Source organism: Erpetoichthys calabaricus, chromosome 12 (assembly GCF_900747795.2).
Source record: "Erpetoichthys calabaricus chromosome 12, fErpCal1.3, whole genome shotgun sequence".
Lineage (NCBI taxonomy): Eukaryota > Metazoa > Chordata > Cladistia > Polypteriformes > Polypteridae > Erpetoichthys > Erpetoichthys calabaricus.
The window spans coordinates 19,900,041-19,926,970 of NC_041405.2; the positions used below are offsets into that span (position 1 = coordinate 19,900,041).

The window sequence follows — 26,930 nt, forward strand, 5'->3', positions numbered from 1 at the left end:
CAGCGCCTCTCAAGACGGACTGTGTTATTGTATTCTGTTATTTTAACTTTTAATATTTCATAGTCAATAGTTAGTTTAGTTTTCCTCCATTTACGCTCAGCTCTACGGCATGTTCTCTTTAAATCAGACACTCTTTGGGTCTTCCATGGTATAACAATGCTAGAAGATTTTTTAACTGTCTTTTCAGGTGCAACTAAGTCAACAGCAGCCCTCACTTTAGTATTAAATCTTTCCACCTTACTATTTACATTCTCCTCGCTATTATAGTTGGCACTATAAACGGACTGATTGGTTAGAATGTTTGAAAGTTTTAAAGCTGCTGATGAGTCAAAGAACCGTTTTTTAACAATATGCTTCTCATGAGTGTTTTCTATCACTATTTCTATATTAAAGAGTAGAAGAAAATGGTCTGATAGACCCGTATCAATGACCTGCTTTATATCAACTTTTAGTCCTTTAGTAATTACTAAGTCTAACGTATGACCTGCTTTATGTGTAGGCTGATTAACGAGCTGTCTCAAATCAAAAGAGTCCAGGAGGTTCATAAATTCTTTTACTTTCTGGTCACATTGATTATCTATATGAAAATTAAAGTCGCCGACTATTAAAAGTGTGTCATAGTTCGTAATTAAGATTGACATCAAGTCAGAGAATTCCTCAAAGAAAGACGTGTTGAATTTTGGAGGTCTATACACGGATAATACTAGAACGTGAGAATCTCCCTGAATAATAATGGCGAGATACTCGAAAGACTTGAATTTACCAAAACTGATATTTTTACATTTTAACCTGCTTGAGTAAATGTTTGCTAGCCCTCCACCTCTCTTTCCTTGGCGATCAGCACGAGTAAAACTGTAATCCGGAGGCGCAGATTCGATTAAAACAGCTGCGCCATCTGAGCTAAGCCACGTTTCACTTAGTGCAATAAAATCTATTTTTTTATTGCTAATAAGATCGTTGATAAAAAACGTCTTGTTAGTTAAAGCTCTAACATTTAATAGAGCCATATTCAATGTTTCGGAGGAGCAGAGATGAATACTATGTGCGTTATTGATATATGGAACAGGAATTAAGTTATTTTTATTAGCGCCGCTCTGCGTGTATTTTTTGTTTAATCTATGATATGTTTTTATAGTTTTAATACATTGTTCATCTAAAGTAGTAACTTTAATTAAATTATTGGTGTTTATGCCGTATTGCCTAGATTTTCTATGTGCATTAAGATTGGTTATTACAGTATTTATGTTGTGCACTTTTATGGAAGATTTTATTAAACAATTATCATGACCAAGCACAGGAGTGGCATTTCGGAAGGGGTTAAAAGCAGAGATAGATAGTCAAGATAAACGAATTACCTTGGATATGTTTTCGGAGAGGACCCGGGCGCCGAAGCTGTTCGGATGCAGGCCATCTCGCTTGAAAAAACGCGGTCTTTCCCAAAAGAGGTCCCAGTTGTTTATAAAACCGATGTCTTGATTCTTGCAGAAGCCCTGCAGCCAGTTGTTTAAACCAAGCAGACGACTGTAGTACTCGTTTGATCGTCTGACGAGAGGGAGTGGACCCGAGATGAAGATCTTTGCCGATGGGGTCCTCTCCTTTGTGTCTTTAATTAATGCAGTGAAGTCTGCCTTGAGGATCTCGGACTGTCGGTGCCTTATGTCGTTTACGCCAGCATGTAAAACAATTGCTCCAACTGCCCTGTTCTTGAAGATCGCCGGCGCACGTCTCGTCACATCTCGGACACGAGCACCGGGAAAACAAGAAACAAAAGATTTTCTATTAGGGCAAGTGATATTGAGGTTCCTAACAATAGAATCACCTACCACAATTACATCACTAGGAGCTGAAGGCGAACTGGGGACGCTTAGAGGGTCAAACCGGTTCTGCGTTACGATGCTTGCCTGTGCAATATAGATAGATAGATAGATAGATAGATAGATAGATAGATAGATAGATAGATAGATAGATAGATAGATAGATAGATAGATAGATAGATAGATAGATAGATAGATAGATAGATAGATAGATAGATAGATTTAGTATAGTAGGCAGGATAGATAGATAGATAGATAGATAGATAGATAGATAGATAGATAGATAGATAGATAGATAGATAGATAGATAGATAGATAGATAGATAGATAGATAGATAGATAGATAGATAGATAGATAGATAGATAGATAGATACTTTATTAATCCCAATGGGAAATTCACATGGACGTGATACCTTTGGGACTGGGGTGATGCAAGATGTTTTCCAAAGCCTTTGGACTCTCCCCTGTTCCAGGCTCAGGTTGAAGATGCACTGTAGAGGACTCCATAGCTCCAATGCACAGGCCTTCAGCAGTCGTGGCGATACTCCATCTGGACCCGCTGCTTTGCTGGCACAAAGTCTCCTCAGCTCTCTGCTTACTTGGGCTGCTGTAATTGTGGGTTGGGGGAAACTCTGTCCTATGCTGGTATCAGCAGAAGGATGGGTGGAGGGTGCAGTACTCTGAGGTGAGAGTTAGAGTGGGTTAGGGTGGTCAAACCTGTTAAGAAGTTGTTCATCTGGTTTGCTGTCGCCACATCTCTCTCGATGGTGGCATCCCACTTCGAGCTGCAGCCTGTGATGATCTTCATCCCATCCCACACTTCCTTCATGCTGTTATTCTGCAACTTCTGCTCCAGCTTTCTCCTGTATTGCTCCTTCGCCGCCCTGAGCTGGATTCAGAGTTCCTTGTGCACGCGCTTGAGCTCATGCTGATCACCACCTTTAAAAGCCCTTTTCTTCTGGTTTAAAATGCCCTTGATGTCACTTGTAATCCATGGCTTGTTGTTAGCATAGCAGCGTACTGTTCTTACTGGAACTACAATGTCCATACAGAAGTTGATGTAGTCAGTAGTGCAGTCAACAACCTCCTCAATGTTCTCACTATAAGATCCCTGCAGGATATCCCAGTCCGTAGTTTCAAAGCAGTCTCTCAGAGCCTGCTCTACCCGAGGGGACCACTTCCTGAATGAGCGTGTGGTTGTAGGTAGCTCCCTCACACTGGGTTTGTAGTGAGGCTGAAGCAGGACCAGGTTATGATCTGCTTTCCCAAGCGCAGGCAGCGGGGTGGCGCTGTATGCGTCTTTAATGTTTGCATACAGTAGATCAATAGTCCTATTTCCCCGGGTGTTGCAATCCAGATACTGGGAGAAGGCAGGTAATGTTTTGTCCAGCGTTACATGGTTGAAGTCTCCAGCGATTAGCACAAGTGCCTCAGGGTGCTGCGTTTGCAGTTTAGCAACAGCGGCGTGGATGATGTCACCCGTTATCTCCACGTCCGCCCGAGGAGGGATGTAAACAGTAACAACAATGACGTGTCCAAACTCTCTGGGCAAGTAATAGGGATGCAAACTTACGGCCAACAGTTCGATGTCCCTGCAGCAAGCGGAGATTTTAATGTTTACATGTCCAGAGTTGCACCTTGATGTTTAATTAACTATGAAGTTCTTTTCTTTGTAAGCCAAATTGCTGTTTATCCTAACCTGTCAAAACAGGGAGGAGGCAGAATCATAATTGTATGGTAAATTCAAATATTAAACGACCTGATATGAATACCTCTGTGATCTGGGGGGACATGCAATACAGAATGCTTATAGAGGAAACTCTGGAATGCAAATAGCATCAAATTTGTGCATAGCCAATGGCCTGGTTGAAATCTGAACCCATTTGACTATTGCTGTGAGTTAGAAGCATTAGCCACTGTATCACTGTACTGCCCTTAACTGAATGTTCATGAATTCCATTGGCAGTTATTACTTAAATGAATTGTAGTAACACTGTCACTAAATACTTGAGAATAGTCTAATGGTACACAGTTCACTTTAGAAAGAAATCCTAGGTCGTGCAGGTGGAGGAGGAGATACAGTAATAAGGACTTTGTGTTTCACCACCACACTTTTCAAACTTCTTCTGGTTTATCTTCAGATTCTAACATTGTCCCATTTTCTAATTCACATTTTTCATAGGAGACATGCCAATTGATAAATTTTAATGACTGAATGTAAAATTAATTCTCATTACTTTTGATTACATGCAAACACCTATACATTGGAAATTCACAGCGTCTGAACTGTTGAGGTTTGGTCATTTATGGCATATAACAATAATTATGGTCTCCAAAATTAACAACAACTCAAGCATATCATCTGAAATACTTGAAATACAGGTGTCCATATTAAGGCTTGTCAGAATTTTCTAGTAATCTTCAGGTTCTCATACATTTAGACATTAAGGAAATCCATGCCCTTTTTGCCTGGAAAGGTTTCATGTCTTTCTCATTTTTCCTCCAACTGCTTATAATAACTGTCTGCTCCTTATTGTACTAAAAGTGTGTCACTCATATATAATAAATTATACAAGAAACTTCTTAAATGTTTCAGGTTCATCATTCGAGAAGGAGGCTTTTGTGAAGGTCTTGAGCAACAGCAAAATCTTAAACAGCACACTGGAGCAAGACAAGAAGGACAAGTGGATATTGGCTGCAGGTTCACAAGAAATTTTATAGTTTAGCCTTATTTTGTTTTACTGTTCTATTGTATTTTCTTTAGCCTCCTATTTATAAATTGTCTTTGGATATAAATAACTTGTTCACATTAATTTGATTTCATTTTTAATTTTCCCTTTCAGTCTTCTATAGTTTTCTTTTTAAATCATTTTGCATCCTAAAATTAAATTCTATTGTGCATTTCCATTAATGTGTTTCATAAAGTAAAGTGGAGGTAGAATGAAACTTGGGCCCCAGTTTGTTATTGTACTGGTGGTCCTTCTATTTAAGGTTTATATGCTCACCTCAAATTAATTTGGGTTTTCTTTGACAACACCAAAAATTCTTGCAGTGTTCGGTATTCTTATTTTTGTGTTTAGGCTTTTGGTAAGATGCAATAGGCTTGCAAGTGATTGTGGTTTCTTGCTCCAACCAGGATGCCAGAAATATTAAGAGATGTGTTTAATTTATGAACTTGGCAAAAATCTATTCAAATCAACGCTAACTTTCTGTGTTTGCGGATTGGATATGACTTTAGACTATTTTTCAACAAATATACCAAAATTTCTTTCTACAATAAACAAAGCAATAGTTTATTCATGACATTAGTATCATAGAAGATGGATATATGCAAGTATGTTCAGTGTAACCAGTAGTGGGCATCACTGAACCATAAACCCCACATACAATATAACCCAACACAACTCTGGTCTTATTCCAAGAATGAAAACAACCAAAATAACACATCTGCATATAAATTAAATGATGTTTATTTCCTTCCACCCCTCAAAGTGAGTTTTACCCATTGACTCCCTGAGATTAGGTAGTGAGGCTTCTTTTAGGCCAGACCCAGGAGTGCTTCCGGCATCATGTTATTGGTCATCCAAAGTACTTCTGGGTCTTGTGGAAACCAGGGCAGTCCTTCTCCGGCAGTACCCTCTGGTAGTATGCAAGGACCCCAACAGGGCTGTGTTTCCATTCTCTAATTCCCATGCCACCCTGTGGGTGTCCTAAGTGGGGATGGCCTAGAGGTACTCTGTCAACGTAAACATAACAATTGTATTGTGTATTATAAGTACATGTAGTCCTTCATGAAATAAATAACATTGATTCCCTTTTTACGTCCCCAACCTGAGTCCACAAAGATGCATAGTATGAACACTGGCCACTGCGCCACCCAGTCATACTGTCTGAACATATCAGTGACAAATAGCTGGATTAAAAATTAAACTGAAAAGTTATTAATATGTTTCTGTTACCAAACAGCACACTACTTTTTTTCTTGCTTGTGTGACTGGGTCCTGCAAAGGAGCGGCATACCTGTACATATGCTTCTTGCCTTACAACCAGTGCTGCTGAGATAGCAATAATGCAGATATTTTTACTTCAATAAAATAAGTATTTCTTTTGGTTACTCGTTACTTTAAAAGGTCATTGGACTGCATAATGCATGTTACTTTTAACGCATTACTGATCCCAATATTGTGCTACTGAGCTTAGCATTGTAGGTTTCAACTCATCACTACAAATGTAGTGTTTTCTGAAATAATTAGACAGATTATTTCAGTGAGGAGAAGGCATAACTTGATTGCCCAAGCCTCAGAAAATGTATGTTTGTAGACGCTTCCACTGTTTTCTGCCTGTGGCTGCTAAGACAGGTGGCTGCATACATGCAGAAGCTAACAGAGTGCAAAGAACATGCAGATTATGAAATCCTTAACTGTAACCCAGTGAGGGGTTTCCATGGCTGCATAATTGTGCTACTTGCAGAGAAATCTACATCTGTTAACCAGATATCTCAGAGACCAATAACCCGGTTTTTCTAACCATAATATGAGTATATTTGGCATGTTTGAAACAGGTTATTGAAGTGTATTGTCTTGGACGAATGAATGACCGCTTCTCACAAGGATGAAGTTTTGGGGCTTTTCCCATGTCCAATGTATTATGAACAATAACAAAAATGACAAAACTCTTCATGGTGAAATAACATAGAAATCCACTAGATGGCACTCTAAGACTGCATCCCGAAAAACAGAAAGTTAACCAAAGCAACTCAATCAAGTATATACAGTGGGTCCTCGGGCTATGTTCCGTTCCTACGACAGTGATGTAACCCGAATTTTGGTGTAAGTCGAAACACACCCTAGCCTGAGTCACTTACCTATCTTAATACATTTGCAAATTCATAATCTAGAACATAAAAACAGAACTAAGCCACAGAAAAAGGAAAAGGACATACTGTAAATATACTGTACTGTACTCTGTACTGTAGTAACAGAAAAAAAGAGTGTAAAAAAAATCCTTATCTTTATTCCTTCTCACGTCTCAATTTTATTTAAGTTTTTATGGGTGTGAGCATTGTAAACTCGAAACGTCGTATGTCGAGACGTTGTAACCCGAGGACCCCCTGTATTCCTAATGTTATTCAGGAGTTGTTCTAGACTTCTGTCTTCACCTTTGGTCATGCAAGTCTGACCCCTTTCTTCCCAATGGCAGTTCTTTTACAGTAGAGGAGCCAGAAATGGTAGCACTATGGTCCTTCTGGGGCCGTCTTCTCAGGGCTGTGGAGGAAAGAACAGTCAGAGTTATTAGCGGCAGTGCCCCCTCATGGCATGGGGTGGTTTCACATGCCTGTTTGGAACCTGTAGGGCAACCCTCAGGCACACATGCATGACGTGTGTAAATACACTCTTTGATAGAGAGAGAGATGAACAAAGGGCAGTGAAGATGAAGCTTTATATTTAGGAAATCTAACCTTTGAAATATAATTAATTACACTGAAGTATTGTGTCTACTGAAGGATATATTGGTAACAATGAAAATAATACACAGGAAACTTGCAACAAACAAATAACAGAAATATTATTTTACAAATATTTTAATTTGAGATAAGTTGTCAAGTGATTCAAAATTGTCATAGAAGAAATGGTATGAATAAGTGTAAGGTAACACAGAGAAAAACAGCCAAACATGTATTCTAACCAAGGTCCCAACAAGAATACGCGGAGGAAGATCAATGAGACATGCAAAGAATGTACAAACTGCACACATACAGTGGCCTGGTGAAAGTGCCTGGCTGCAGACCTCTAGTGGCAGACCCTCTTTTATCATACTACTAGCAAAACACCCGCGCTTCGCAGCGGAGAAGTAGTGTGTTAAAGAGGTTATGAAAAAGAAAAGGAAACATTTTAAAAATAACATAACATGATTGACAATGTAATTGTGTTGTTATTGTTATGAGTGTTGCTGTCTTTTATATATATAATATACACACACACACACATAAACACATATATACATATATATACATATACATATACACATCCACATATATATATATACATATACAAATATAGACATACATACATACATATATATGGTTGAAATAGTTTACATTACATTCACGGCATTCGAAGTCTGTGTCACAATCTGATTGTATGGGTGGTTACCTACCACGATCTGCTAACGTCCGCCACGGTGCCCTCAGTTTGTGAAGAGCAGATCGTAGAATGGTTGAAATAGTTTACTGTCAAATAAATGCAAAGAGTACACGACACGTGTTTCGCCCTCATTCTGGGCTCATCAGGCGTACACACTCCACTGCACTCCCTCTCGGGAATCGAACCTCGGACGTCAGCGCCAGAGGCGATGCCCCTAACGTTGTGCCACGGCGTGTGGTTCGTTTATTTGACAGCATGTAGATCGGGGTAATTACATTCACGGCATTCGAAGTCTAGGTAACGCTTAATGAGGGCGAAACACGTGTCGTGTACTCTTTGCATTTATTTGACTGTAAACTATTTCAACCATTCTATGATCTGCTCTTCACAAACTGAGGGCACCGTGGCGGATGTTAGCAGATTGCTGACCAACCACAAGCGTTACCTGGTAGGTAACCACCCATACAATCAGATTGTGACACAGACTTCGAATGGCGTGAATATATATATATATATATATATATATATATATATATATATATATATATATATATATATATATGGTTGAAATAGTTTACTGTCAAATAAATGCAAAGAGTACACGACACGTGTTTCGCCCTCATTCTGGGCTCATCAGGTGTACACACTCCACTGCACTCCCTCTCGGGAATCGAACCTCGGACGTCATCGTCAGAGGCGATGCCCCTAACGTTGCGCCACGGCGTGTGGTTCGTTTATTTGACAGCATGTAGATCGGGGTAATTACATTCACGGCATTCGAGGGCACCGTGGCAGATGTTAGCAGATTGCTGGCCAACCACAAAGCGTTACCTGGTAGGTAACCACCCACACTATCAGATTGTGACACAGACTTCGAATGCCGTGAATATATATATATATATATATATATATATATATATATATATATATACATATCTACTTATTGGCTCCTGTATTTAGGATATAGCGGGTTGGATAATGGATGGATGGACATTTGTATGCATAGCCCTATTTGCCCATTTTCGGTTTTTTTTCTTTCTTCAGTAATATTTCAGTAAACCCGGAGCTTGTCAGTTCAAATCCTGGTACTGACACCACTGTGTGACCCTGAGGAAGTCACTTCACCTGCCTGTGCTGCAAAAAACAAAAGTAATGTAACAAATTGTACCTCAGATGTTGCAAGTTGCTGGAATAAAGGCATAAGTAAAATAGATAAATATGTATTATACACATAGGAACTATTCATTTATTTTCAGTTAAGTCATCTGCAGCAAACTTTTATAAATGAGGGTTTCTGATTTTTAGATAGTGCAAACTGTTTCTTCTTCATTGACGTTTTCTCTTGGAGAGGTTTTTTCATTTCATTGAAAATTAAAGCAGCAGCTGCCAAAATATGTAGCTTTCTTATTAATTTTTCAACATTGTGTAAAATAAATTTATAAAGTAACATAAAAGGTTTAAATACTGGTTATCCTTTTACACTAAAATATTACTAAAGAGATACAAAAAAAGTAAAATGGATATGTTCTTTTTCTTTAAGGAGATTAAATATTACTGAAGAAAGAAAAAAAAAATAAAACACCCAAATGGGGCTATGCATACGAGAACTTTAAAGGTTTAAATAAAACAGAAATATATATTTTATTTTTACTTGCTTAACTTGTGGAGTGTGTATCCTGTAGCAAAGCCCTAACTTTTTTCGTGAACGCCCGTTTCAGTCAATAAGTATTAAAAAAAGGTGTAAAGATATTGACGATAAGCTAAGCAAACCCAGGAAGACATGGAATCGTTTAAATCAAGTATCATTACATCTTCCTTTCTTAAAGAGAAGTAAGGCAGTACTTATAAGCTTACATATTTATATATAGACATACATGCATATATATATATATATCTATATCCGAAGCCATGCAAGCACACTGCTGAGAATGCAACGTATAGTTGTACAGAAGAAAAGCAATCTTGCCTCAAATGAATAGCAACCTTTTGTAGGTGTATGAACTTAATTTAAACTTTAGGTTTACACGGTGCTTTCTTTCCAAAGTACCTGCACTCATGAATATGTCTGTATGTGTCAGTTGGTCAAATCCACGCGCTTCGCACCGGCGAAGTACCGCTTTTTTATTAAGAAGAAAAGAAAACCTTTTTAAATTGAGGGAAAATATACTAATAACAGTTTGTTAAGGATCTGTTTTTTTGTGAAGCTGCCTTCACTCGAGTGATCACTTCGACCTGACTTGCTGGCCAACTATAAGCGTTACCTGGTAGGTAACCACCCATACAATAAGATTGTGAATCAGACTACAAATGCCATGAATGTAATTACCCCGATCTACATGTTGTGAAATAAACGAACCACACGCCGTGGCGCGGAATGTAATTACCCCGATCTACATGTTGTCAAATAAACGAACCACACGCCGTGGCGCAATTTTAGGGGCTTTGCCTGTAGCGCTGACGTCCAAGGTTCGATTCCCGTAAGGGAGTGAAGTGAGTGGCTGGTTACCTACCAGGTAACGCTTATGATTGAAAATAGTTTACTGTCAAATAATGCAAAGCTTTCCCCCTTATTCTTGGCTCATCAGGCGTACACATTCACTGCACTCGCTTATGGTAATCGAACCTCGGACGTCAGCGCTAGAGGGGCTTCGCAGCGGTGAAGTACTGCTTTTAAATTTTAATTAAGAAGAAAAGAAAACCTTTTTAAATTAAGTCTTAAAAAGAGGTGTAAAGATATTGACAATAAGCTACGCAAACCCACCAAGAAATGCAATCATTTAAATCAAGGCGCGAGTCGAAAAACACCATCCCATAATATTAGTTAACGATTAACACATTTCTATATGTATTGTAAGCATATAATACAACTGATAATATGTTGCGCTTATTTATCTGGTGTACCGACATTTTTGCGCGTTTAACGTCTGAAATCTAACGTGGTTTGTGCCCTTCAGAATGAAAACAGTTTGCATTTACCTTTTTAGTAAAAGGCGAGCTTTTAAGCCTGAGAAATCACCCCGTAAATGCACACGTTTAATTGCACATGTGTTAATATGTATGCTTACACAGTATTAAAAGACATTAACAACGTCATTTACCTTTGTTCCCGCGTTTGATAAAAGGCGAGCTTTTAAGCCTGAGAAATCACCCCGTAAATGCACACATTTAATTGCACATGTGTTAATATGTATGCTTACACAGTATTAAAAGACACTCAAAAATTAACATCATTTACCTTCGTTCCCGCGTTTGACTCATGCTGTAAATCTCTTCCTTGTTTTTAGTTCACGTGATTACGTAGGAGGCGTGATGACGCGATACGTGACTCCGCCTCCTCCTTTAGAGTATATGGACAAAAAACATGTTCCAGTTATGACCATTACACGTAGAATTTCGAAATGAAACCTGCCTAACTTTTGTAAGTAAGCTGTAAGGAATGAGCCTGCCAAATTTCAGCCTTCCACCTACACAGGAAGTTTGAGAATTAGTGATGAGTGAGTGAGTGAGTCAGTCAGTCAGTCAGTCAGTGAGTCAGTGAGGGCTTTGCCTTTTGTTAATATGTATAGATAATCTTTGTGTCTCTTCATAAATTTTGTTATTCTGGTCCTTAAAACAACTGTACTTCTGTTACATTGATATACTGTAACTCTAAATGCCAGAGAACCCCTCCTAAAACAGAAAAAGGTAGGGTAAATAAAGTATAAGCGTTACCATATTATTTGAGTAATTACCGGCATTGCTAAAGGCAAAACTGATAATTCATTAACCAACTTAAACTTCACTCAATTCCTACATTGAATTTGACTGTCCCTGCATAGGCACATTAAAATTTCTTTTTCAAATCCCATAGTAGATAGTAGCTGGTTAAATTCACACACATTGTGGCTAATATTAAATAAAAGACTGCTATGGTACAAATGTATAAGTAGTACATTTTGTTATTGAAGTCATAGACTTGTTGATTTAAGATGAGGCTTCCTTACCAAAACCAGCCACATTTATTCATTTTTTAACGCTCAGCATCTACATCTACCTTTACATGAACACAGCGCCCTATGCAAAGACTTTCCTCTTCACCCCTCCAGCCATAGGCCCCAGAATGATGTCACAGGGTCCTGTTGAAGAAACAGCCACAGAGGGGTCTGCTGCTCAAGGTCTGTAACTAGACTGTCTTGGGCATGATTGATATTTAAGCTGTCTCATATAGCTGAGAGGCAGCAGCACTAGCCACTGCACCCCCATCTTGCCCTTAATTGAACAACAGAGTTCACAATATAAAGACTTAAGACAATTATACAGTACTGCTAGGAAGTATGTGAACTCTTTAGAATTTCCTCTACTTTTGCATAAATATGGCATAGAAAGTGGTCAGATTTTTACTCAAGTCCAAAAACTAGATAAAGGAACCCAATCAACATGAATGACAAAAATGTAATACTTGTTCATTTATTTATTGAGAAAAACAATCCAATATAAAATATTTATTTGTGAAAAACTATGTGAATCTTTGCTTTCGGTAGCTGGCATGACCAGCCCATGAAGCAATAACTCACACAGAGTGCAGTGAAGAATTCTCAGTTAAAATATAACCATAGATTATACTGATTGCAAAATACAGAATTAGTACTCATAAAATTCACACGGAGAGAAAGATAGATACAGATTAACGTAAATGGAAGCCAACAATATCTATCCATTAATTAATGGCCACTGCATAGTAGAGTTTGTATTGACCATCTAATATGATGAGAGAATATTTCCATCCAACAAATCCAATGCTCCTTTATCTGAAATGACTTTTCCAGGAGAGCAGGTCAGTAGTAGAGCAGTGACAGTTGTAACGGCCGACCCCTTACCCAGCCAGCAGCTACACTTCCAAGACCTGTGGCCTGGAAAAATTACTGAGGCTAATCTATAAATAGATAGATAGATAGATACTTTATTAATCCCAAGGGGAAATTCACAATACCAAATACCAAGCCGTACCTCTAACAAATAAACTTTTCCCCACAATCGACAGTTTAAACATAAGCACAAAAAAGCAGATATGTCAAATAAGTGAATATATTAAATGGAACACAACAAAACACTACTGCACATTCCCCACGTAGAATATATGTGTATATCCCTCCACCAAAGCAGCAACGTGACAACACCATATATATACACAATACCAAACCCTCCCTTGTTCCGGTAACATATAACAAACACAAGACACGAATAACAATGAATGAATATGGAAAATGCCAATGATAGTGAACTTGAGTCCGAGTATACAACTGTCCTGAATGTGGATGACTGGTCAACAGAAAAGTGATGTGTTTGTATTTCCTGGAAAACTTCACCGTGAATCCTCAGCTTGTGGTGGATGATGTAGTCCAACCCCGGGGTCTCTGGTGATGATTGATTTGAAGTAAGTCCGGCGCAATGAAAAACAAACTGGTTATAAAAGCGCAATGTGGAAAACAGCAGGTAATGTTGATTCGTTGATGGTGAAATGGTGTAATCTCTGTCTTTCTCCTCTCTTCTTCCTGTTCTCTCCTGATTGTTTATATAGTACTGAACTGGATGTAATTGATTGATTGTAAACAGGTGTTTTCCATCTTGGGGCTGCGGTCTCTTTCCGTCATCCATCCCCCCTGTATTTACGGGGACAACATTCACTGACACACACATAAACAGTAAACGGGACGATGGAAACAAAACGCACTCAGTACAAACATTGAACAACACTGTTACTATGTAGCACCGCTACACAATAAGTGTCACATCCAGATACAGAGAAGAGAAACAGAATAGAGGAGGTTTAGTAACAGGGTATAAATATTATATTGCTTACATTTCTGCACAAATGACTAACTAACAGTGATACATTATGTATAGGAAATCAGCAGCTCTAGTCAGGGTATGCTGTTTTAAAGTAGTGAGTATTCAGCCTTACTTAAAAGCCGAGACTGAAGAGTCACTGCTTACATTAGCAGGCAGATCATTTCACACCTCTGGAGCCCTGTAACTAAAAGCTCAAACTCCCACTGTTGATTTATTAATCTTTGGAATCTTAAGTAGACCAGCATCTTGTGTTTATATTTTCTGGTTTATGTAATAATTCTTGCAGCAGCTTTGAATAACCTGAAAGTTGCATAAAGAACAGCTTGAACAGCCAGTGAATAATGCATTGCAGTAGTCAATCCTACTACAAATAAATGCATGAATTAATTTCTCAGTATCTTGCATATTTAGAAAACATGTTAATCTTCCAGCATCTTTAAGATGGAAAAAGTATTTTTTGGATAGATCTGTAATGCATGTTTTAAATAATATGCCAGTGTCAAAGATAACGCCTAAATTGTGTGCTGATTCAGTAAAACTTATGGTGATTCCAACTGTGTTAAAGAGCGACAGAATTTTGTTGCAGTCGGTATAATTCTCTCTAAAAAATAACATTTCTGTTTTTTCTGTATGTAGAGACAGGTAGTTCTCATCCATCCACTCCTTTAAATTACTAACATAATTAGTTAAGGACAGCATCAGAGAAACATCATTTGGTCTAAAAGAAAGGTATAACTGAGTGTCATCTGCATACAAATGAAAATTAATGTTACGTTTTCTAAGATAGTTCCCAATGGAAGCATGTAAAGTAAATACAGTAACAGTCCCATTACTGAGCCCTGTGGGACATTGTATTTAACTTTTGAATATAATGATGGAGTACTGTCAGCACATTTCTGTACGCACTGAACTCAATTTGATAAATAAGAAGTAAACCAGGCAAGCGCAATGCCTGTGAGAACAATGCAATTTTCCAGCCAGTGTAATAAAATAAAATGGTCAATGGTGTCAAATGCTGTGTTTTAATCTAACAACATAATTACTGTACAATTTCCTTCAACAGAGAATATTAGAATGTTGTTTACAACACAGGTTATTGGCATTGCAGTGTTATGTATGCTGCAGAAGCCAGAGTAGAATTTTTCAAATCAATTGTGAAGTGCAAGGTGAGACTAAAGCTGCATGGTAAATATTTTTTCATATATTTTAGAGAGGAAGGATAAATTTGAACGGGTCTAAAATTATTAAGTGTATGTGGGTCTAGCTCTGGCTTTTTAAGTAATAGTTTGGTAACTGACACTTTTAGTGCTCCAGGAACTGCATCATTCAGTAATGAGCTATTAATAATGCTAAGAATGGGTGCTGCCAGAACATCTATTGAGCTTTTTACTAGCGTAATTAGCACTGGGTCTTCGGAGCAAGTAGTAGGTTTCATTTTTGAAATTAAAGTTAGGACTTCCTGATCTGTTACCAAATTAAAATTACTAAACTAATGTACGCAAGAAGGGACTGGGTTTCCTAATCTAGTATTGAGTTTACTAGGTGATCCTGAAATCTGAGATCTTATATTAGTCAATTTTCTCGTTAAAAAACTTCATAAAGTCTGTACTGCTGAAGTCTGTTGGTATTTTGCACTGTAGTTCAGAATTGTCATTTGTTAGATCATCCACAGTTCTAAACAGTACACAAGGTTTATAACTGTTGCTATCTCTTGGTCTAGAATAGTAGTCCAAGCGGGCAATAAAGAGACCTGCAATTTTGTTGCTATCTATCTACACTCCAGTTTTTGACACTGTAATTAATGAGCTTGAGTATTTCATTAAACCAGGGAGAGGTTCTATGCTCTTCAATCATTTTTGTTTTACTGTGAGACACTGTATCCAAAGCATCTTTCAAAGTCACATTATAATTAATTTTTGGCTGATCCAAATTCTTTTTCAAATTTATGATTTTGATGCAGAGTTACGATCAAGGTAGAGCACTGTCCTTGTTTTAATCTATGAGTATATTGTAAGGGCAAAGCTAAGTCAAACATAATTAAGTAATGATCAGAAGTAACTTCATTTAAAACCATAATATTAAAATTTTGACTCTAAACTCTGTAAGTAATAATTATTTCTAATGTGTGGTTATGACTGTGAGTCAGGCCATTGACAATCTAGCAAAACCCTATTGAGTTTAATAAATAAATAAAGCATTTGTTGTAAGTGTCATTTTCCACATCAATGTGTACAGTAAAATCCCACATCAACACTATATAATCATAATTTAAAGCTACGTCAGATAAAAGGCTGCCAAATTTAGTCATGAACAATGGATATGGCCTTGGTGGTCTGTAGACGAGTATTACAGTTGTGCTGGAATCTGTTTCAATATCTAATACAAGTACCTCAAAGGAAACAAAATGTTTCCAGTAACTTGATCAGCGCTGCAAATAGGCTTGGAGGAATTCTAACCCATTCCTCCTTGAAGAACTGCTTTAACTTAGGGGTGTTGGTGGACTTCTTTGCATGTGCTCCTTGCTTTTGGTCTTTCCACAACATTTTTATGGAATTAAGGTCAGGACTTTGACTCAATTATTCCAAAGTATTCTTTGGTAGAATGACTTGTGTTGTCTTATTGCATGATCCAGTTTCTCTTGAGCTTCAGTTCATTGGTGGATATCCTGACATTTTCCTGTTGAATTTGCTGGTAAATTCACAATTCACAGTTACAGCAATGATGGCAAATAATCCTGTTCCACAGGCAGTAAAGCAGGCCCAAATCATGATACTGCTGCCACCACAATTCACATGTCATACGGTTCTCATGTATTATGATCAAATTCAGTATTTGTTTCTCACCAAAAATAAGATTTCTCATTGAAGTACAAAAGTTCTATTTTGAACTCATCTGTCCACAGAACATTATTCCAATAGCCTTCTGACTTATCCACTTGGCATTTAGCAAACTTAAGCAATTTTCTTCTTGGACTTTAGTGACGTTCTCATTTTAACTCTGCCATGTACCCCATTCTTGTTTAGTGTTCTCCTGAAGTGGGCTCATGAACAATGACATTAGCCAATGCAAGAAAGATGCTTAGATGTTACCCTGGAATTCTTTGTGACCTACCTCCAGGAGTATTACATGCCTTGCTCTTGGAGTGATCTTCACTGGTCAATCACTGCTGGGGAGGAAAACAATGATGTTGAATTTCTTCCATTAGTATACAATCTGCCCATTCCAGTGAGCTGGTGCTGTCCAAACTCTTAAGAAATATTTTTGTAACCTTTTCCAACATCATGATCATCGACATTTTTTGTCTCATGGTCTCAGAAATCTCCTTTGATCAAGACATGACACTCTTTCACAAACTTGTATGGTGAAGATTAGACTTTGATAATAAACACCCAGATTTATGTTCTTGGGAAAGGGCAAGGCCTCCCACACTCACATCTGATTGCCATCCTATCAGTGGAAACACCTGACTCTAACTTCCCCTTTAAATTAACTGATAATATTAGAAGTTTGCATAGATTTTCACACACAAATATGTGTAACATTGGATTGTTTTCGTCAATCATGCCTTCCATAATTTTCATACAACTTCTTTTAATGGTGCCTATTCCTTTTGGTATCAGAATATAATGAAGGAATGTAATATACCATATAAGTGAAATGCAGCATAGCCAACAATCTAGACTTTTACATGTTTCAGGTTTACTGTTCGTGAAGAAACTGCTGGGGAAGATGAAAAGTTTCAAAACCTTTAAAAACAAAAAGGTCAAGGAAAGCAAGGAGGTGGAGAAGTGGATTGTGGCTGAAGGTTTGTCAAAATGTTTTGAGTTTTGTCTAGATAGACTTTGTCAGTGTCATCTCTAGACAGAAGAGCAGCTTCAGCGACAGACTGCTGTCACTGTCCTGCTCCACTGACAGACTGAGGAGATCGTTCCTCCCCCAAACTATGCGACTCTTCAATTCCACCCGGGGGGGGGGGTAAACGTTAACATTATATAAAGTTATTGTCTGTTTTTACCTGAATTATTATCAATCTTTAATTTAATATTGTTTTTTTGTATCAGTAAGGTGCTGCTGGAGTATGTGAATTTCCCCTTGGGATTAATAAATATCTATCTATCTATCTATCTATCTATCTATCTATCTATCTATCTATCTATCTATCTATCTATCTATCTATCTATCTATCTATCTATCTATCTATCTTTCTTTCTATCTATCTATCTATCTATCTATCTATCTATCTATCTATCTATCTATCTATCTATCTATCTATCTATCTATCTATCTATCTATCTTTATTTTTTACTGATTATCTTCTTTTACCTTTCTTTTGGGTATATTTGAATTGTTCCCTTTAATCTGAAACAGAGTGTCTCCCAGTTTTGTATAATTTGTGATTCAATGTTTATCTTTAAATTACATTTTATTTTATACAAATGTAATTCCTTTCCTTAAATTCATGTACTTTTCTTCCAACAGTGCAAAAGCATCCATTCAGTTTGAGTTAACTGGTAAATGTCAGGTTGAATTCTGTCTAAAAGTCTAATAATCTCTGTTGTTGGAAGCAGTGCAAAACTTGTGTCTAACTTTAGGATAAATTATTTCAATTCATTTCTTCTTTCATTTCTTATATGATAAGATGACACTATAGGGCATTCCTTCACACCAAGAAAAACACAAAATAGCATATATTTTATTAGATAAAACAAACAAAGTGGAATATACAAAAGGGGAAAAATATATGAAGTACTATCTTAAACGATTTGAAAGTTATCTACCTATTGGTGGCGGTTCATTCACTTGTCCATAGGAGTAAAACATGTCAAATATTCCTTTCCTGTCATCTGTTTCTCTGCTCTAGTTATACTATGGTTTCTTCTCTTCCCCCTCCTGTGGTTGATTGTTTTGTCTTTTCTCCTTCTGAGTTTACACTCAGCTTGCCTCTAGCACAGTGGTTCTCAACATTTTTTATGCCCTGCACCCTTAGAAAATGTTTGATTCATGTTCGCACCCCCTACAAAAGTAATATCACATTTGAAGATGAAGATGTCAAATTTCTCATTTTTGAGCCTTAAATTCAACTCAATGCAGCACTCTGGGTAAACAAACTGAACTCATAAAGATAAGTTTTTAACTCAGTACATAAAATGTAGGTATAATTTGAGTAATTTACCTTTATAAATCTCAGTAATCTTATAAATGTGTCCCTGTAAAGCTTAAATAATTAAGTGATGATCTAGTGGTTAAGATTATACACAAAGGATCACGCACCGTGATGAAATGACACATGATTAGTAGATATCTTCCCAGAAGTAAAAGGGACTACAAAAGAGGTACTAAGAGATTTGGAAATTGTAGAATGAAAAGTGCTGCTTAACTTAAATAGGCTGAAATCAAACAAATCAGCAGGACCAGATAACATTTATCCTCAAGTTTTTAAGCAGGTTAGCGAGTACATGCAGTATATAAAAGACGCATATTTTTAGGAAGACACTGTGCACTGGGGGTATTCTGAAGGAATGCAAAATGGAAAATATTATCCTATTATATTAAAAGGGTGACGGGCAGATCCAAGCAATATAGGCCAGTAAACTTAACATGAAGCACAGGTAAGTTAATGGAAGGAATTATTAAGGGAACAATTGAGCAACACATGCCAAAAACAGGTGTTTTTCTTAACAGATAGCATGGGCTCAGAAGAGAGAAGTCATGTTTTTCCAATATGCTGGAATTCAATGAGGAGAGCAACAAAAGAATATGATCAGAGTGGTGCATATGATATTAATTATCTTGACATTCAGCAAGCATTTGATAAGGTGCCACATGACAGGTTGGGCATCAAACTAAAAGAAGTGGGAGTTCAGGATGACACAGACACAGGAAGCAGAGGGTGATGGTGTGAGGAGCCTTATCAGAATTGGTTGATGTTGTGAGTGGTGTCCAGCAGGGGTCAATGCGAGGGCCGCTGCTATTTTTAATACATATAGATGATGATTTGGGTAGGAATATATATATAACAAGCTGGTTAAGTTTGAAGATGATGCCAAGATACATGGATTGGCAGATCATCTTGAATCTGTTGAATCATTACTGAGGGTCTTGGACAGTATACAGGCTTGGACAGATTTGTGGAAGATGAAATTTAATGTCAGTAAATGTAAAGTGTGACATGTAGGAAGTAAAAATGTTAGGTTTGAATACACAATGGGAGGTCTGAAAATCGAAAGTATACCTTATGAGAAGGATTTCGGAGTTGTAATGGCCTCGACATTATCAACCTCCTGACAGTGTTCAGAAGCCATTAAGGAGGCCAACAGAATATCAGCTTATATAGCACCCTGATGTGTGGAGTACAAGTCCAAGGAGGTTCTGCTCAAACATTATAACACACTGGTGAGGCCCCATCTGGAGTCCTGTTTGCAGTTTCAGTCTCCAGGCTACAATGAGGACATAGCAGCAGTAAAAAAAGTCCCGAGAAGAGTGACTAGGCTGATTCCAGGACTACAGGGGATGAGTTATGAGGAAAGATTGAAAGAGCTGAGCCTTTTTACAGCCACAGACCGTGGCAACCGCCCTCTAGGTTTATAGTGTGTTTCCTAACCACGTCTTCCTTGAACATCACAGAACTTTCCTCCTTGCATTGTAGACCTCGCTACATGCCAAATGAGATCTCCCCTTCTTCACTTACCCATCCACCCTATTGATCAATGCCACTCTTTGTGCACCCCTCTGACACCTTCTGCTCCTGGGGTCTTCACTTGCATTAACTGGCAAATTCCAAACAGCAAGGCTGGACTCCGTCTCAGTGCTGCACAGAGCATGTACTCTATATAATACATCAGCATACTCTACTCACTACAGTATTACTATCCATAAATAAAAACACAAACACAAAAAACAGAGTTAGCTAATTTTCTCTTTTCTATAACATCCCCAAATGTCAAATCAGTCAAAGCATTTTTTAGATTTTGGGGTATTTAGTTTTTCTATCAGAGCAATTGTTTTTACCCATAAATATTGATATTTCAAAATCTTCTTTCTTAACAGATGCCTACTGCCCTAGATGTACAAGCCTGCCAACTTTCAGTTTTTATATCAAATGAAAATAGTGTTTTAATTGATTTGTGAGTGAGTGAATGAATGAGTCAACTTTATTTATTTTTTTGCATTAAAATAGTTTCCTTTGCACATGTTTCAGAATTTTCTGCTATGTGGTCATTATCTTAAACTGTTATACAAAAATTATATTTACTGTGGAATCATAAATAAAGCAAAACTTTCTTAAAAATGTTATTTTTTGGAAAACAGAATGGGAATTTTTTTATGTGTGTGCTTTGTTTAGGAGGTCACAATGGAGGTTAAAACATTATTATTCTTATAAACTGAACGTAGTAACAGGCATGCCTTATTGTTTGTTGTTATGATTCAAAGGAGTGAGTGACTTCAAACATCTAAAACAGCAGTGTAGTTTGTTCAGTTTAGATGGTGGTGTGATAAGGTCACATTACTGAACCATATATTTAGCTTTACACAATCAGGAGTTTTAAAGACATGAAAAAGTTATTCACAAAAATGTTCTTTTAAAATATAGTCAATCCTTAGGAGGTTTGAGGAATAACATCTTCTGCAAACTGTAATTAAAGATTCTTTTAATTTACTAGACCTAACTTTGATTTAAGGATTATCACTTTTGGAAATATAGACTAATAAAAAGAGAGTATACACTTCATTTTGGTAAAGCTTTTATATGAGCATTCATTTATTTGTCAAATAAATTTAAATTTAGCTGGTTTGATAGTGTTATGCGCTGTTATGTTAACGTTTAGTCTTATTTTCTTCATTATCAGAATACATTATCCAAATATCTGAAGTCATAGATTCCTAATAACAACATAGTACAGTTTGCCATTTTGTTGTCACATGTACAGAGTACAGTGACATTCTTACCTAAATGTATGACATTGCCACTTCTCAGCACCGTGGTAAACAAGGATGTGTGAAAATAAACAACTTCATTTTAATTAATAGAAAACTTATATCAGTTTTTCTGCTGTACACCTTCCATCACAGAATAGCATTTGTTAAAATACATTTGTTTGTTGAAGTGTTCATTGTAAAGACTTGCTCCCCATAACCATAAAGTGGAGCAAGCAGATCTAAAATGGCTAGATAGTGTCAGACATCTACTGATAGACCATCACAATAGGAAATAAAGTGTGGAAACTGAATGAATATTCAATTACAAAAGAAATTAGAACTCTCTTTTTATACAAAGAAGGAGAAGGAGAGTTCTCTCAGTCATTGTGTTATAGCAAATTCCACTATTGTCTGACAGAACAGAATAATTAAACTAATACTTACTAGATAACCAGTTCATGAAAGACTGAATGGATTTCTCTTCTCTTCAAATATTATGATGACTTTTAATAACTCTGGTTATTTTGAATGTAGATAAAACAACCATTCTGGAAGAGGACAATAATCTGGGGGAAACAGGAAATTATCCCCTGAAGAAGTCAAACAGCATTGACCTTGTCATGAACTGTAAGCTTCAACAAAACATTCTTAATATTTTATACAACACAATTATCATATAGCTGAAAATGACAAAACAGTTGAGGATTAATTTGCTTGAATTTCCACTTTTAGATTTTGGGGTATTAAGTTTTTCTATCAGAGCAATTGTTTTTACCCATAAATATTGATATTTCAAAATCTTCTTTCTTAACAGATGCCTACTGCCCTAGATGTACAAGCCTGCCAACTTTCAGTTTTTATATCAAATGAAAATAGTGTTTTAATTGATTTGTGAGTGAGTGAATGAATGAGCCAACTTTATTTATTTTTTTGCATAAAAATAGTTTCCTTTGCACATGTTTCAGAATTTTCTGCTATGTGGTCATTATCTCAAACTGTTTTACCAAAATTATATTTACTGTGGAATCATAAATAAAGCAAAACTTTCTTAAAAATGTTATTTTTTGGAAAACAGAATGGGAATTTTTTTGTGTGTGTGCTTTGTTTAGGAGGTCACAATGGAGGTTAAAACATTATTATTTTTATAAACTGAAAGTAGTAACAGGCATGCCTTATTGTTTGTTGTTATGATTCAAAGGAGTGAGTGACTTCAAACATCTAAAACAGCAGTGTAGTTTGTTCAGTTTAGATGGTGGTGTGATAAGGTCACATTACTGAACCATATATTTAGCTTTACACAATCAGGAGTTTTAAAGGCATGAAAAAGTTATTCACAAAAATGTTCTTTTAAAATATAGTCAATCCTTAGGAGGTTTGAGGAATAACATCTTCTGCAAACTGTAATTAAAGATTATTTTAATTTACTAGACCTTATTTTGATTTAAGGATTATCACTTTTGGAAATATAGACTAATAAAAAGAGAGTATACACTTCATTTTGGTAAAGCTTTTATATGAGCATTCATTTATTTGTCAAATAAATTTAAATTTAGCTGGTTTGATAGTGTTATGCGCTGTTATGTTAACGTTTAGTCTTATTTTCTTCAGTATCAGAATACATTATCCAAATATCTGAAGTCATAGATTCCTAATAACAACATAGTATAGTTTGGCATTTTGTTGTCACATGTACAGAGTACAGTGACATTCTTACCTAAATGTATGACATTGCCACTTCTCAGCACCGTGGTAAACAAGGATGTGTGAAAATAAACAACTTCATTTTAATTAATAGAAAACTTATATCAGTTTTTCTGCTGTACACCTTCCATCACAGAATAGCATTTGTTAAAATACATTTGTTTGTTGAAGTGTTCATTGTAAAGACTCTTGCTCCCCATAACCATAAAGTGGAGCAAGCAGATCTAAAATGGCTAGATAGTGTCAGACATCTACTGATAGACCATCACAATAGGAAATAAAGTGTGGAAACTGAATGAATATTCAATTACAAAAGAAATTAGAACTCTCTTTTTATACAAAGAAGGAGAAAGAGAGTTCTCTCAGTTATTGTGTTATAGCAAATTCCACTATTGTCTGACAGAACAGAATAATTAAACTAATACTTACTAGATAACCAGTTCATGAAAGACTGAATGGATTTCTCTTCTCTTCAAATATTATGATGACTTTTAATAACTCTGGTTATTTTGAATGTAGATAAAACAACCATTCTGGAAGAGGACAATAATCTGGGGGAAACAGGAAATTATCCCCTGAAGAAATCAAACAGCATTGACCTTGTCATGAACTGTAAGATTCAACAAAACATTCTTAATATTTTATACAACACAATTATCATATAGCTGAAAATGACAAAACAGTTGAGGATTAATTTGCTTGAATTTCCACTGATTGTTAATGCTTTGAAATGACTTATTTATTTTTTCTTTTACAGTCTGAAGCAGCAATAATCAGAACATTATCTGATTATTGACAATCTCATCTTGGGAATTATCCAGCCTGAAATTTTTACTTGCCATTTTGCTTTGTAACCGCATATTTTCCTGCCTCATCTCTGTGATTTGAAATGCAAATGAAACATCTCTGGCAGCTTCACATTAAAAGCAGTTAAGCTACAGCTCAAAGTAAAGATTAATATGTGAAATTATGCATTCTCATCCTTATTATGAGAGAAAACTGCAGTTTATTCCATCTGAAAATCAATATGTGTAAGCATTGATACTGCCAGTGCACAGGGTTTGAGATATTTAGTTTTAAAAATGATAAAATTCCTATACTGGGGAAAAGGATTTTCTCCCCTCTTTTTTGCTCTTTCGCTGGCTGTTGACCTTCCTCTCTTTCTCTTGAGTGGAGGTTGAATTGAATTTAGTTTGTTAAGTTTGACTTGTTTGCATGGAATGTTATTTTCTTTTAATAAATTCAGTAATTAAAAAAATCATTAAACTATCTGGCTCCTCTGCCATAACTTAGCATTATTAGTCTATTTTCATTATAGCCTTATTACTAAATTGATTGATTATATTAACAATAGTTGTAAAGTTTTTTGATTAATAGTTGCCAAATCAATACATGACATAATCAAATAGATTGCTTAAGCATTTATTGAAACCTAATTAAAAGAAGTGCCTGGATATTAGACATGTGTTTTTTGCATCATTAAGTAAACAGTGTAGTCACATAAATATCATATGTTTTAACTTCATATAAATTCTGTATTCAATAATCCAAAAATAAAAATCTTAACCTCATTATTTTCTGGTCCTTTGTCTATCTATGGTATTGTTACTTCCTGATTAATTGACCTACAAAGAATGTGTGGTAAAATCATATTGGTTATATCATGTCTTTGCTATTGTGTACTTGTGAATGTCTTTATTTCTGTTTACGATTTTCCATTTTATTTATACAGTTTGCTCCTAAAACATGGTTTTGGCTGCCACGAAGGAACTTTTTTCAGCCTTCTTAGACTTTTTCATTTGTTCTTTCAGTTGCATAAGATAAAATTCTGAGTATATGTGTATAGTCGGATTGCCTGGTAATTAAATATCTTTATGAAGATAACTGACATGTAGAAGGAGGAGCCAACAACTATTGAGATTATTAATTAATTAAGGTTTGACTTTATTCATAGTAGAATGTACACTGAAGGGTAGAGATGAACCCTGAGAGAGATAAAGATAGGAGCCATTGCCAGATGAAACCAAAGAGAAACTGTCTAAAACAAGTCATATAAATGTTAATTGGGTGAGGTAGTCCCAATTCATGAAGTTACATTGAAATTGTATCCGCATGCAAAACAAAGATGAAGAGGCTAATTCCCATTAAAAATAACTTTAAAGGTTTCAGCCATGTAAAAGCACACTGTGAAGACCTGCATATATTCTTACTGGGCAAGGTTTGAACAAGAAATAGGGGCATGAGGTAATTTAACCTGCAACAAACAAAAAAAAACACATAACAACCTAGAATAGTAGTTAGTTATAATTCGCCCAAAGTCTTATTATTAGATGCTTTAAAAGACTAAAGCATTTTTAATAATACTTCATTCACATTAATTATAGTCTGTATTTAAATTCATAAATAGAAAATAAACAAGTATTTCTCAAGAATCTGTAATAGGGAAACTTTTGAAATCTCAGACATTTTTGATTTTATTTTGTTCACAAAGGTAAACTTCTTCTGAGTCTAGGGCTGGTTAACTTAGCACCTTAAGTTTAAGGTTGTTGTAGTTGAAGAGCGGGTAACTGGTCTGTGTTACAACAGACAAATAAGAAACTTGCAGTAGATGGTTTTTAGAAAGACTAGGGGGCTCTGCCGCCTGCTCGCTTTGCTCACCAACCCCCAGGTTTGGTGAACCGGATATACAATTTAAAGAGTTTGTTATTTTCATGGGTATTGTTACATATGCATTATTTTCACTTTTACTTTAAAACTTTAGTAAAAAACAATATTTGGAATTAACCTTTCTTCAAGATTGCATTGAATTCTGATTCCGTGTTTGGACTTGCATCGTGATAACGCAACGTATAACTGCCCGTGACTGAATATCGTTTCTTTCTCTAATAAATAAACCAACTTTTTTGAATGTTTGTCCCTGTGATTTGTTAATTGTCTTAGCAAAAGCTATTCTAATGGGAAACTAAATGTTTTAATATGAATGGCATATCATGAATATGTACTACATTACCTTTCTTGTTGCCAGTTAAAATTTTACATGTTAGAATTGTTCAACCAATTTTTAATAGTTAATCTTGTCCTACTGTATAGTCCATCACTCATACATAAATTATGCAATAACATTACGAGTGGAAGACCAGACAGTGTTAACGCTTGGTGATATTCTATGGGATATTCTAAATGTGATCTTCCACACTGTCACCACCAACTGCTTCAGCAGGGTCTATTGATACGCATTTAACCAATTTGCCGTGTAATCGACAATTTTCACGTTAATTCATAATCTTTAACTGGCTCTGCATGTGTATCGTGCCGTTGTTGAATGTCTTTATGAAGTTCTACTTTGTCTTTTACTCTTTGTCTTTTATTTCTGACCCCAATTGGACCTGCAAGGTTTTCAGTTCCACTTGATCTGGGCTGATTATTACTTTCCTTATTTTCTGAATTTGCACATAGATTATTATTGTTCTGTTTTGCATTCTTTTCTCTCCAACGCTTTTGGGTCTCTTTTTGACGCGCTGCTCT

The 26,930-nt window shown here is 36.2% G+C and overlaps 1 protein-coding gene across 1 annotated transcript in view; it reads left to right on the forward strand.

Moving 5' to 3' along the window:
* LOC114644562 (uncharacterized) overlaps positions 1-24,976 on the forward strand; it is a 337,895-nt gene extending 312,919 nt beyond the window's left edge. Inside the window, exons 40-44 of the mRNA XM_051934772.1 lie at positions 4,412-4,516; positions 17,485-17,592; positions 22,239-22,331; positions 23,925-24,017; positions 24,163-24,976. Of these exons, the coding sequence (XP_051790732.1) occupies positions 4,412-4,516; positions 17,485-17,592; positions 22,239-22,331; positions 23,925-24,017; positions 24,163-24,167 (404 nt within the window). The 3' untranslated portion in view covers positions 24,168-24,976. The remainder of the gene's footprint in view (positions 1-4,411; positions 4,517-17,484; positions 17,593-22,238; positions 22,332-23,924; positions 24,018-24,162) is intronic.
* The last annotated feature ends 1,954 nt before the right edge of the window (positions 24,977-26,930 follow it).